This window comes from Panthera onca, chromosome E2 (assembly GCF_046562875.1).
Source record: "Panthera onca isolate mPanOnc1 chromosome E2, mPanOnc1 haplotype 2, whole genome shotgun sequence".
Classification (NCBI taxonomy): Eukaryota; Metazoa; Chordata; class Mammalia; order Carnivora; family Felidae; genus Panthera; species Panthera onca.
In genome coordinates this window covers 56,487,472-56,502,075 of record NC_138353.1, presented here as the reverse complement: position 1 = coordinate 56,502,075, position 14,604 = coordinate 56,487,472, and the positions used below count along the sequence as shown (strand labels likewise).

The following is a 14,604-nucleotide window of genomic DNA, read 5'->3' as shown; positions in this document are numbered from 1 at the left end:
TCGTCTTCAAATCCCCAGCCTTCAGCCCCACTGGGTTGGATTAGCATGCGGTGAATGAAAGAGCTGAGGCCACCTGCAACCCTGCTAACTCAGAACAAGTATGCCAAGTGCACAAGGACTGGTGAACGTGAAGAAGCACATTAGCTCATTAATGACTACGGAACGGCGGTAACGACAGTAATAAATTTAAAAGATTTAAAAATTGTTATCGGAGATGACAGACTAGGATAAAAATGACCCTCATTAATGAACCCAAGTTTTTCTTGCTTTATAGGCCTTTCCCTGAAATCTCCAGTGAGCCAAACCTGGGTTTCAGTCGTGAGATTTAATAATCGGTGCACCATTATAAGCCATCCACAGCAATGCGGGAAGATTTCAAGTCAGATGCGCACACGCGTGTATACAAACTGAAACTGCCGATGTCTTTCCAGGAATGTTGCTGTGGTCAACAGAGAGCACTTGGCCTTGTTGGTGAGGTCTCTAATAGAAGGATGGCTCGTCGGGGGCCTGGCTTCTTTTATTTCTGAATCCCACAGAGCCAGACCCGCGTGCAGAAACTCAGAAAGTGGGTACGGCGTAGAGGCTGAGAGCTGGGCTCTGTAACCAGCCAACCCACGGTGGCATCCCTGCCCCACTATGCTGTAATGTCAGGCATGTTTCTTGACTTTCCTGTGCCTCAGTTTCCTCATCTATGAAATGGGGGTAATGGGAGTCCTTAAGTCATAAGGCTATTGTGAGAAATGATTCATGATCCCTACGGCCTTTAAAACAGTGTTTTACGGTTCAACACATTGTAACTCTTAGCTTAAAAAGGGTGGTTTTATGGATAATACAATTTTTTGTGTGCTCATAAGAGGTAATTATTGGATTTGCCCCTGGACCTAGCAAAGTAAAGGTACAGGCCTGCTGTTCAAATTCGTTGGCTATTAGAAAACTCTCCTTTTTTTTTTTTTTAATTTGAAGAAACCAGAGGGGCAGGAGTAGCTTAGACTTACTGTGGTGAGCCCAGGAGAGAATTCTCTGTGTGTGTGTCTGTGTGTGTGTTTGCGTGTGTGCTGTATTATTATTATTTTTATTTTAATGAGCTCTACATCCAACACTGGGCTCGAACTCATGACCTTGAGATCAAGAGTCACATTCTGACTGAGCCAGCCAGGCGCCTCCCCAAACATTGTCCTGATGTGAATGGAGAGGCAGGTGAGGAAGTGAGGCGAGTGTGTGTGCCAGGGTGACCGTCACAGTCTCTGCACTGGAATGTCTAGGCGGCAGGTTCGTGGAGTGTGGACAACTATGTCAGCGCCTAACAATGCGGGTCCCTGGGTTGGTACTTATTCCCTACCTGAGGATCTAGGAAGGCGGGGGGGTCATGTGTGACTGGAGACATCCTCCCCAGCAGTCTCCTGACCAGCGATGTGCCTGTGGAACAATATTCTTAGGGTTCTCAGTCTTGATCTGGCCCTTGTCATCCTGTGTAGTCTCTGTCCTGCCTCATGCTGCTCTAGCCACACTGCACGGCTCTCACTTCCGCAAACAAGACACGCTCTTCCCAGAACCGCGGGCTTCACATGGACCCTCTGCATCCCCACCCCTGCATCTCACTGTTCTGGGTTGATTTCTGTTCCCCAAAAAAGATATGGTAGAGTCACAACCGGCAGTATCTTAGAATGTGACCTTACTTGGGAACAGGGTCTTCACAGAGGTGACCAAGTTAGAATGGGGTATTAGAGCGGGCGACCAGTCCTCACAAAGGGGGGAAATTTAGACACAGATGTGCACACAGGGAGAAGGCTATGCGTGGATGAGGGCAGAGATCAGGTGATAAATCTATGGGCCTGTAAACAACATAGATTGTCAGCAAACCACCAAACCTGAGAGACAGGCATGAACAGACTCTCCCTCAGAAGAGACCACCCTGCAGACACCTTGATCTTGGACTCTGGCTTCCAGAACGGTGAGAGGATAAATGTCTATTGTTCAAGCCACACAGCCCCTGGACACTAACACAGTGATCGTAAATATCGCCTTCTCTGAGGAGACCTCCCTGAACGTCACGGTAGGTGCCTACATTGTCCCCCACTGTGGTGATTTCACCCCATTCCATCTTGTCACTAAGGGCCATCCAAAGCTATTTTCTGGCTCACTGTCCCCATTCTAGACCATAACATCACAAGGTCAGGGACGATGTTGTGCTCACTGCACTGTATCTCAGCCTAATATACTTCCTGGCAAAGAGGAAGCATGGAACTCATGCCTGATGGATGTGCTGGTGAATGAATGAATGAATGAATGAATGAATCGATCAATGCACTTTGAAAAGCAACCATATAAGGTTATGGTGTGTAATATGCAAGCCTAGGCACATTCAGGTAGTACAGGCTGAAGACGATCCTTTGCATAAATCCCTATCTTCTTAGATGTGAGCAGGCCGACAGCAAAATACAATGCTTCCAACAGGGGGAAAATGGCTATTCAGTCTATAACAGAAACAGACTTTAGTTTGGAAAGAAGTGACTATATGAAAATCAATTCTGGATCATTTCGTCTAATCCCACTTCAAACAATGAGCCCATATACCAGTCTGGAGTTGTGGGATATTTTCTCTCCTTCTTGTTTGTAAGTTCACAGAATAAGGTGAGCCTGTCCCCACTCTAATGATTCCCTTAGGCATTATTTACTAACACCGGGCTTGCCTTTCTCTTCCTCCCCGGCCCTCCCTGTCTCCCCCTCTCTCTCTCTTTCCTTGATGGATAGAGAAGAACCTTCAGGGCACCCTCCAGTCTATGTAGATTCATTTATTCACTTCTGGGAAGGAATTTAACTCCAACCCTCTTGGCTCTCAGTGAACCACGGTAAAACGATACACCTCAGGATTGCTCTTGACTTCTGTGTCACTGTAGGGCCCTGACTTTTTCACTGGTAACAGCCACGTGTGCCACAGCCAGACAGGCCTGGGATCTGCTATCGGCCTTGAGCGGTGTCCCTTATCTCCAAAACCAGGGGGCTGGGTGGGATTCTTTCCAAGGTCCCCTCGACAACATGACTTTTTAATTTTTTGATGGCCTCTGCTGCTTGCTGCCGACCATTTATAATTTGTCCCCTCATTCACCTCTTATTTGGTCATATACTCCATGCCAGGCTGGGTGCTGGGGCCGGAACAGAGAACAGAAGAGACAAATGTCCTCTCTTGTGGAGTTTATATTCTCATTTGGGGAGAATGCCAAAAGCAAGTAAGTCATCTAATTATATGGCACATTGGAAGGTCGATATTACCTATTACGTTAGGGATAAAATGTGTACAGATAGGATGTGCACATATGGTAATAGAATACATATGGGATAATACATGACAGCATAGACTAGCATACATATAACACTATACGATATGGAACAGAAGAATGTTTAATAGCATATTAGAAGCTGAGATAGAAACAAGAGACTGAAATAGGTATCTGCTGTATGAAATGTAAGCTCGTCTCTAATTACACATTTGATGTCGCCCCTACGGTTTGTCCTGGCAATGATGAAAATGGCAATGATGAATGATGACATGGAAGGAAGCATGGAACTCTGATGATAAAATGATGAAATGGCAATGATGAAAATGACGTCCTGCCAAAACACCAAAGCATTTAGACGGTATTACGGAGGTATTGTATGAGTGCACGAGGACGAGGTGACGTGATAACACCACACCGCAGGATATGCCTCGTGTCTGTGGGAACAAGAAGGAGGAAGCAGCAGCCTTCCCGGGGGATTCATAATTTGGGTGTTGAAGGATAAACTGGGAGTCTTCTGGATACAGAGGAGCAAGGCATTCCAGGGAGACGGGAACAGAATGTGCGGTGGCGCGGAGGCATATGCCAAAGCGCGACGTTTTGGGGGAAGAAATAGGGCTTCCGTGTGGCCTGAGAGGAGAGGAGTCTGTGACCGGGCGGACGGTATTTAAAACCACCCACGCATAAGACCCAACGATCTTATTTCTGACGCTGTCCAGAACAAAACGGCTGCCATGTGCCGTGGGGGCGTGGATAGTTCACTTCTCCACCACGTGCCATTTTTGTGGCCCTGGGCTTTCTGTTTTTGAACAGTTAAGTTCTCATTCTGCAAGCCACGTATGGAGGTGTAGTAATGTCGTATTCTTAGAGTTACAAAATGTATGTTTTATAGCTTTGTGTTTGTTGCTCTTCGTGTGAGATGTTGCATTTGAATAGAAGCAGATGGATGGAGTCTTCGGAGGCCACTGTGCTCTGCGGTGGCCCCGTGGTGAGACTGCGCCAGCTGTAGTAAAAAATTGCTTTTATTGCCACTGAGTTGCGCTGACCCTCGGAGCATAACCAGAGGGTTAGCAGAAGCATGGAATTTGCACAGAGGTTCGCACAGGGATGGTGGGGATCAACACATCATGAATATAATTATGAAAGAGTGATTAATGCAATAAATCATCTGGCTGTCTGGTCTACCTCTACAAGAGACTTGAAGAACCAGCCACAGGGCAGATTACATTTTTTCACTTTAAAAAGTCCAGATGTCTTGACATCGCTCACACAGTTTTGAATCGGCATGGGCATTTTCGACCACGCGAGATTCCTCACCCTGCTGTCCGTGAACAATTCAATTCAGGAAAGCACACAGCACCCTTTTCCTTAGCTGGACGTATCCTGTTTGGATGATGGCTTCTATTTATAGAGCACGCTTCCAGTTGTACAAATGTTTCCCTTCACTCTCTCTTAGTCAAGAAATCCAGCTGTAGACCTGCTGTTTCCAGGACTTGTGACATTGGAACACTGGGAGATTTAGCGGATGATTTCATGTTTTTCTAGGACCTTGGTGCAGGAGAAGAAAGCAGTGAACTCACCTTTTCCAACTGAAGATACATGGGGGATGCTGGGTATTGGCTGTTTTGCGGGTAACCCCTCGTTAATTATGTGATGGGAAGTTGTAAAAGCAATTCGCAGCAGATGGCCTCTGGAGTCCTTGGACAAGGTGTTGGCCCAGACAGCGATGGACCAGGAACTGATGTCATCGGAAGTGATGTTACTGTTTGCACAGCTGGGAATCGGTGGTCCCCGTGCACTGAAGTTACACTGTTCTATTTTCTCCAAATATTCCATTTCCCGACAGGTGGGGATTCCCGCCCCACCCCCATCGCCCTGCACAAAGCAGGGGATGAAAATCCCAACAGTGTATGTTTGGTGTTATTTAAAACTTCAGACGCTTAGAAAACTGTCAGATATGTGATGTCCCGGCGGCACAGAAAAAAGGCTCACGTAGTTCACCACGATGGCTATAAAAAGCTTCATGGGAAGAGGGAAGACGGGCTATTTGGAATAACATTTAATCATCTTTAAAGATTTAGCGGGTTGTTAAAATGCCTTGGACTCCACCTTCCGAAGAGTTATTTGAGTCAGATAATTGAAAGGGGTTTGATCTTCTAAGCAATATGTGGTTGGCTTTCTGGATTAATCTCTATTGAGCAAGCAGAATGTATAATTGTGTGGTCCGTGTTAAGACACAGGCACATCTGATTTTAAAGGGCTCTCCTAAGGGAAGAATACTCTTATGGGAGGAGAGACTGATTGAGAGCACTCAGCTATGGTGCATGGAATACTGGAGGAGTAGATAAATGTATTCGCTTGATTTTTTTTAAAGTTCATTCACTTATTTATTTTTGAGAGAGAGAGAGAGAGAGCAAGCAAGCTCAGGCGGTGAGAGGGTGGCAGAGAGAGAAAGAGAGAGAGTATCCCGAGCAGGCGAGCAGGCTCTGTACTGTCAGCATGGAGCCTGACATGGGGTTTGAACTCACGAAACGCGAGATCATGACCTGAGCCGGAGTTGGATGCTTAACCAACGGAGCCACCAGGTGTCCCTAAATACACTCACTTTAAGTAGACTTTCGGTGAAAGAAGGCACACAAAGGCATTTCTTAACCACCAAACAACCAAAAACGAAGGAGAAGATCCCAAAGAATGAAGGAGACTCCAGAGAGTCACGTCAGTTCAAGAGTGGGGGGATCAGAAAGTAAACCCGGCCACGGATCATGCGGTTAGTTCAAGTCTCTTGTCGTTCGAGTCACTTCTTGATTACGAATATCAAGGAAGAGACACAAAAGTTATTTAACCTTTTCACTAAAATGAGTTGATTGCAAAGCAAATAGAATGGGAGGATGAGTGCCCTGACAAACTATTTCATTATAGTTTTTCAATCCATATTTTTTTTTGAGAGAGAGAGAAGAGAGAAGCAGAGAGGGAGAGAGAGAATCTCAAGCAGGTTCCATACGCAGCACAGAGCCCGACAGGCGGCTCGCTTTCATGACAGTGAGATCATGACCTGAACTGAAATCAAGAGTCGGACACTTAACTGGCCCAGGTGCCCCTTCAAAACATCCGTATTTTTTAAAATATTTATTTATTTTTGAAGGAGAGAGAGAAAGAGCATGAGCGGGGGAAGAGTCGAGAGAGAGGGAGACACAGAATCTGAAGCAGGCTCCAGGCTCCGAGCTGTCAGCCCAGAGCCCGACGCGGGGCTCGAACTCACAAACTGTGAGATCATGACCCGAGCTGAAGTCGGACGCTCAACCGACTGAGCCACCCAGGGCCCCCAATCCATATTTTTAATGAAGATGTTAGGATGTTTTGTGCCACAGTGAATTCCATACACATAACTACTGCTTTTCCCTGATACTTCAGATTAAAAGACTGATCTTTGTGGATGGTAATCCGAGCAAAGTTCTTCCAGACCAACCCTCAAATCTAGAATGACTTGAGAATGTGTATTTAACACCCAAAAAACTCCACCTGTGTGAAAGCACTGGAGAACTCCCAAGGCAGTCAAAATTGAGAGTCCAGGATTGTGCAGAGAGGGAAGCGAGCTCAGTGAGGGGGAGGCCAATATCCTATCAGCTTTTCCCCTGAAGGCATTTTCTAAATTGTAATGGCACAGGGAGAGAGGCTAGGGATCTGAGGAAGAAGAGCCTCTGTAAACACACCAGCCTTGCAGTCAGGACCCCAGAAGACCAAGAAGAAATCAGGAAGTAGATTAGCCCTCATAAAAGACTGAAACTCCCCAATAAACCAACTCAATCCCAGACTTATTTAAAGTTATCTTTTTCTACTCTTACCGGTTTCAGAAAGTAAAAGTAAATCCTTTCTGGTAGAATACAACATCAGCCAGAGTCCAAAATTGCCTTTAAAAAATTGTCACATGCGTTATTCAGAGTTAAAAAAAAAATTCTAGGCAGGCCAAGGGACCATAACACATGACCAAAAAAGCAAGTGAAAAATACTGAAAATAGAAATAGATTTAGAAGGGATCTAGATACTGGAGTTAACAGACATTGAATTTAAAGTAACTCTGTATTATATATTTAAAAAATAGATAAAATGCAAAACTGAAGCAGAGAATTTAAATCTACAAAATAAATTCATGGAAATTATATCTAAAGTACAATAATTGGGGGTGCCTGGGTGGCTCAGTCAGTTAAGCGTCCAACTCTGGATTTCAGCTCAGGTCATGATCTCACAGTTTGTGAGTTCGAGCCCCGTGTTGCCTCTATGCTGACAGCACAGAGCCTTCTTGGGATTCTCTCCCTCTCTCTCTTTGCTCCTCCCCTGCTTGTACTCTTTCTCTCCGTCAAAAAATAAGCAAATAAACTTAAAAAAATAAAGTACAATAAATGGAATTAAGAACTTAATAGATGGATATAAAAGATTAGACATAGCAGAAGAGAGAATTTGTGAACTGGAAAAGAATGAGGGGAAAACAGAAGCATAGAAAGTTAATATATATGTATAGTGAGAGTCTAAGAAAAAGTGAAAATGGGTCAAAAGAAATATTTGAAGAGTTATGAACAAGGAACAAGTATGATAAAAACAAATTAAATGATACCTCATTATGCCATGATAAAACTGTGGAAAAGTAAAAGCAAAGAAATGTTATTAAAAGCAACCAGAGGAAGGGCCACATTTCTGTCAATGGAGAAGAAAGGAATACTGACAGCTGACCTTTCGATAAATGTTAACTGACATGTTAATGAAGTCAATGAAATGACACCTTGAAAGTGTTGCACGAAAATAACCATCAACTGAGATTCTGTGCCCAGTGAAAATATACATCAAAAATTCAGGCAAAAAAGATGATAATAATAAATGAGAGAATTTATCACTGTCATACCTGCACTATTTTTAAAATACAAAGGAATTCTTTAATCAGAAGGAAAATTATCCCATGTGGAAGCAAAGAAACATGAAGGAATAGGTAATAATATAAAGGGTGAATAAATGCTTATTAAATAAAATAATATTTTTGTAAAATGTAAAACATGTAGTATTAAAACATGACAACAATATCTTAAAATATAGGAGTGGGGTAAAGGGAATTTACTTGCCCTAAAGTCCTTGAAGAATCCATAAGTGGTAAAAATGCTAATTCACATTAGACTCTGTAAGTCGAGGATGTATATTTCAACTTCTCAGAAACTAGTACAAGAATATGAAAATTAAGTGTAATAAATAATTTATAGTAGAATATTAAATGACAAATATAATGGATTAATTAATAAAGAGGTGAGAAATGAGAGAAAAATAACTATAGGAAGGTACTCAGAAAATAAGTATTAGAATTGGTAGATTTAAGCTCAAATATATGGTCTTTGCATTACATGTAAATGGAAAAACTAATCCAAGTAAAAAGACTGGGATTACCAGAAGTGGAAAAAAAAATCAAAACCCAAATATACATTGCTTATAAGAAACACACTTTAACATAAGATTAAACCTGAGAGAAGAAAGGATGGAAAAAAATATAGCATGATGACACTAACCTTAAGAAGGCTACAGTAGTTATTTTACTACCAGAGGAGGTAAATGTTAAAGCAAAAAGCATTTCCAGAGGTAGAGAGTACGTTTTGTAATAATAAAAGACCAAAACATCAGGAAGATATAACAATTTTAAATTTGTACGCGCTTAATAACACAGCTTCAAATACTCAAAGAAAAATTTGATGCAACAGGAGAAATAGATATATCTACAATAATAGATATTGTATCTACTCTTTCAGGAAGTTACAGAATAAAAAGATGAACAAACAACATATATAGAAGATTTGAACAAAAATAACTGTAAACAACTAATAACTCAAACAACTGTAGATTTCACATTGTTTTCAAGTGCACATGGGCCGTTTACCAAATCTGATCACATGCTGGGTTGCAAAACAAGTCTCACTAAATAGCAAAGGACTATAATCATATCAGTGTGTTCTCCCACCAGAGTGGAATTAAGTTAGATGTCAATAAAAGGAAATAACAAGGAAACTTCCAAGTATGTGGGATTAAGCAATATACGTTTAGGCAGGCAACTGAGAAGGGTTTTAGGAAGTTTCTGAGTTGCTAATCATGCCCTATTTCTTGATACGGGTTTTGTGTTTGACTTGTAACGAATGAAATCACTCAGTATTTGTGTACTTTTTTGTATAAAAGTTACATGCTTTTTAAAAAAGAAGTCCGTAAAACTGAATAAGCTGTATTAATAGTGATTTATTTATTTATTTTTGATTTTTTTTCTTATTACATTTCTTTATTTTTGAGAGGCAGAGAGAGACAGAGCATGAGTGGGGGAGGCGCAGAGAGAGAGGGAGACACAGAATCTGAAGCAGGCTCCAGGCTCTGAGCTGTCAGTACAGAGCCTGACATGGGGCTCGAACTCACCAACCGTGAGATCATGACCTGAGCCAAAGTCAGATGCTTAACCGACTGAGCCACCCAGGCGCCCCTATTTATTTTTTAAAAAAATTTATTTATTTTTGAGAGAGAGACAGAGAGAGTGAGCTGGGGAAGGGCAGAGAGAGAGAGAGAGAGAGGCAGAGAGAGAATCCCAAGCAGGCTCCACACTGTCAGCATGGAACCCGATGTGGGGCTTGAACTCACGAACCGCAAGATCATGACCTCCACCGAAACCAAGAGTTAGATGCTTAACCCACTGAGCCACCCAAGTGCCCCTTAATTGCAATTTAGAAAGACATTTTGGAATGTTTCAATAAAACAGGTAAGCAAGTATAGTCTCCCAATTTGGAACAATATTATAGGTAACTTCTTTTTCTTTCTAACTATTAGGGAATTGAGAGAAAATTCAGATAAAAATTTAGTGTATTGTACATGAATGTGCATAGCAGCATTATTCACAATAGCCAAAAAAATTGAAACAGCCCAAATGTCCATCAGTGGATGAATGGATAAACAAAATGTTGTAAATTCATAGAATGGAGTATTATTCAGCCAGAAAAAGGAACGAAGTCCTGATATAAGCTATAACATGGAGGAAGCTTGAAAACATGGTGAGTCAATGAAGCAAGTCACAAAAGGGTACATACTGCATGGCTTCATTTATACGAAATTTCCAGTATGAGTGAGTCCATAGCAATACAGGGAAGATTTGTAGTTGTTAGGGGTCTTGGGGATATGGGGATGGGGAGTGACTGCTAATGGGCATGGGGTTTCTTTGGGGTGATGGAATGTTCTAGAATTAGATAGTGGTGATGGCTGCAAAACTTTGTGAGTCTACTAAAAGCCAATGATTATACATTTTAAAAGGGTGAGCTTTACAGTATGGACTTCTATCTCAAAAAAGTTATTAAAACTACTTAATGGAATGTGAAGCAGGAGTGGCAAAGGAATGAAATAAATAGATGTGATCCTGACATCATTCTGCATCAGACAGTTGATTAAGAGGCAAAAGTACACTTCTAACCCAAGAAATAAAGTAGCTCCTTGACTGTTTGAGAAACCAATGAACGAAGAGGAGGGAATCACCCAGGGAGCACCTGGGTGAAGACTTAAATGTCTTGTGATTTGAACTGCCATGTCAACATCAATAAAGATAACATACAATTCTTTTTAAAATATTTTTTAAAGTTTATTTATTTTGAGAGACAGCACAAGCGGGGGAGGGGCAGAGAGAAAGAGAAAGAGAGAGAAAGAGACAGAGAGAGAGAGAGAGAGAGAAAGAGAGAGGGAGAGAGAGAATCCCAAACAGGATCCGCACTGTCAGCATGGTGTCCGACTCGGGGTTTGAACTCAACGAACCTTGAGATCATGACCTGAGCTGAAATCAAGTGTCCAAAGCTTAACTGACTGAGCCACCCAGGTGCCCTAGAATTGGCTTTCTAAAAAAACCTTTAAAGTATTTCCTCTCTCAGTAACAATCTCTATATTGTCCAAGACTGGAACATGCCAACTAAAGATGGAGTTATTTCTTGGGCTCCTTTACAGATAAGGAAGGCTAAGAACATACAAGCCCAAGTTGCTTTCTGGGGGAGATTTTTACTTAGGTAGCAAGTCCTTCTTAGCCCTTCTCACTTCCCGTTTCTTTCTTCCTGGTATGTGGACATGATGGCTGGTGCTGCAGTGACCCTATTGTATTGTGAGGCAGCCTTGGAGAAGGTAGAGAAGAAAGAAAAGAGGAATCTGGAAACTGGTGATGCCACGGTGTCACCACATTGGCCTGGGACTACTGCCAGTGCAGAGCCCGACAGGGGGCTCGAACTCATGGACTGGCATGACCCGAGCTGAAATCAAGAGGTGGCTGCTTAACTGACGGAGCCACCCAGGCGCCCCAACCTTTTACATTTTAGAAACATCGTCACCACGGTATCATCCTCTTGCCCACCACCATCTTGCCCACCACCATTTCCTTCCTCACGGCTTTTATCCCAGCACTGTCCTCACCACCACCTGCCTTGTTACCACTCTTCTCATCGCCGACACTCTAGAGAACTGTGGGTGACCCGCACTGTCTAAATGCTCTCCATCACGGGCTCACATAACAGTCACAAGAACCTACTGAGATGGGCTCCGCCGTCAGCCCCAACAACAGGTGAAGAAACGAGAACGTAGGTGGTTGACAGATTTGTATCCACGGCGGGACTTGAATCCAGTTCTGGTTCCAGAACCCACCTCTTCCCCTCTGTGTTATCTGGTCTCTGGCACTTCTGGCATCCCAAATGCATGCAGGAACATGTTAGCAGATTTGACTGTGAATTTAATTTGTCCAACATTGGACAAGGGCTCGTGTGGGACATCTAATGTCCTAGAGGGAGAGTTTCATGTACCCGCTGGCTGCCGGTCCCTCTCATTTCATCCCTTTTATTTTTGTATGAGTTGAGACAACACTTTCGCCCTGTGGGCATCTCACCTTCGCCCTGTGGGCATCTCACCTTCGCCTTGGCTTATTGTCCAATGTCCGTTGAAAGAGAAGTTCTGTGCTTTTGCCAACATCCACAGGTGAATCCACTTTCCATGAGGCTACTCAGGGTCTCTTACTCGACTTAAGAATTACGTTCAGGTTTTCCTTGCATTCAGCGGTGTCGACAACAATGCACATCTCTCACTCAGGGCATTTAGTTTGTGATGGGTGTTACGTTCAGGGTTACACTGAGATAACTAATTCGTCTCACTCGCTTGGCAACATTGATAGACCTTCTTACTTTAGACTGGGATTATCCAATTGTTATTTTCATTCCTGTCTCTACTGAATATGAAAACATGCCTTTAGGACTTTTTTGGAAATAGAAATTCTGCAGATAAACCAGTATCCCCAGTGAATATTCCATGGGACACCAGCTCAGTGAGACATAATGAGGTCACCCAGGAACAGTTATTCCTGGGGCCAGAAAGGTCTGGAAAACCCTACAGACTCTACTCCTCTTAGAGAAACACAAAGCATTTTCAAGGTACCTCAAAGTACTGCAGTAAAAGAAATCCTTCTTTCTCTTCAACTCCGCGTTTCCCACATCTAGTTGACCCCGAAGTCTTCCCCTGCCCCACAATGGTGGAACTCGTGAAACCAGTTTTTTGGGGGGGATACCAGTTTGGGCACCCCGGGAATAGTGAGCAATCTGTTTGAGCAGTCATAGGCACATGTCATGGAAAGCAGTAGAATGAGGCCACATCAGCTGCTTTGGCCACTGGCATGTTGAGGTTGGATTCCTGAGTGGCCAGACCCCCCACCGGGAGAGGGGGAGATTTCCACCCTGAACGAGTGATGTGTGTCTGGGGACAGGGGGCTGGGGAGCCGGAGCGCCCCCTCTCCTGAGCCATCTGGGGTGGCCCTGGGACTCTGGACAGAGGGGTGAGTTAACTGCAAATCCAGACATGGGCCTTTTTTCTGAATGGCAGGGAGGGTGGAAACATCAACCACAGATCAGGGAGCAGTTGTATGACTCACTGGGAGCTATTTTGCATCCCATTTCTGTCACTTCCTCTGCCCATGACCTTGGAGCAGTTATCTAGACTCTATGAGCTGAAAGGAAGCTCTCTTACTGGCAAAAAGTGGTTAATGAAACCAACCTCACGCAGTCCAACGAGGCAATGGATGAAGGTTGGAGGGCCCCACTGCCAATGGCAAGGGCTGTCTTTACCGATTCGATGCTCTGGGTCAGCAAGTGGGGGGTCAAATCTTTGGCTCTGACCCTGACCCCCAAAGGAGCCATGACATTTGCACATTTCCGTCAGAGCCATGGTGCAAATAACTTCCTAGTTTGGATACAAATTCGGCAACCGAATGCGATTCTGTGTACTCAGCCTGCCCCCAAACACTGCTTCGCTGGAATAAAGGGGGACCGGCAGCCATGATCCATAATCATAAAAGCACAAGAAGTGAGAGTAAATAGTGACTCTCCTGGACAAGCTAACTTGGCTGTTATTTATAAGCTCCTGGGCCACCTTGTTATTGCCAAGAAAATCTGCTCTACCTTACTGCTGCTGTTCTGTCTGGCCTCTCAATCTGTACTTGCTGAAAAAAAAACTTATTGTTATGCTAAAATCACAATGGGCCTCTCCTAACTCAGCGCTAAATAACACCGATAAAACCATGAAGATGGAGCTTTGGCATTAGAAGCTCTTTTCTTGCAGACTTTAACAAGATTCAGTGCCTTCCTTCTCACAAAGCGCTTCTCAGCATCACACGCGCACAGAAGATACAAATAGGAGAAAACGTTCCGGCGAAACGGCACCCCCTCTCCCACAAAGCAGTGTTTCGATTTTGCAAACTGGAAGCCAGCCCCGGGGCTGCAGGTGGTGCATGGGATTAACCCCTATCTGCGACCATGGTCGCGACCTGCAGGGGCGCTGGGGCCGCAGACGCTTACCTCTTTCTTGGTGAACTTTGGGGGGTGATCGTTCTTGTCATCGATCATGATGGTGGCTGTGGCCGTGCCTGTTAATCCGACATCCAGTCCGGCCATGTCTTGAGCCTCGATGATCAATTCATACTTGGGGTTTTCCAGAGTCTATAGAGGAAAAGCACAGACAAGATGGCGTAAGGTTTGGGCTGCCCCGTGTCCTTCCTCGGCCTCCCCCTTACACCCACAGATCTCACCCATTTGTATAACCATACCTTTGGAATCTCTCTAATACAAGACAGTCCCGATTCACAGACTGGACATGGTCGTGGGGGTGGAATCTATTTTCTGTCCTTATCTAAAGGGACGTTTGATATATTCCGCACTGTTTCATTTCTGGGCTTTGGGTATGCAATGCATGTTTGATGTTTACACCTGTGTATTTAATTTCTTCGTGGCCTCATCCAGCTGATCTGGAAAGGAGGCTAAGT

General features: G+C 43.8%; 1 protein-coding gene across 3 annotated transcripts in view; it reads right to left on the bottom strand.

Annotated features, from left to right (window-relative positions):
- The window catches only part of CDH13 (cadherin 13), a 1,089,618-nt gene that overhangs the window by 133,255 nt on the left and 941,759 nt on the right, over positions 1 to 14,604 (bottom strand). For all 3 annotated transcript variants that reach the window (XM_078439088.2, XM_078439089.2, XM_078439090.2), the window contains one exon: positions 14,141 to 14,281. In XM_078439088.2, the coding sequence (XP_078295214.1) occupies positions 14,141 to 14,281 (141 nt within the window). The remainder of the gene's footprint in view (positions 1 to 14,140; positions 14,282 to 14,604) is intronic.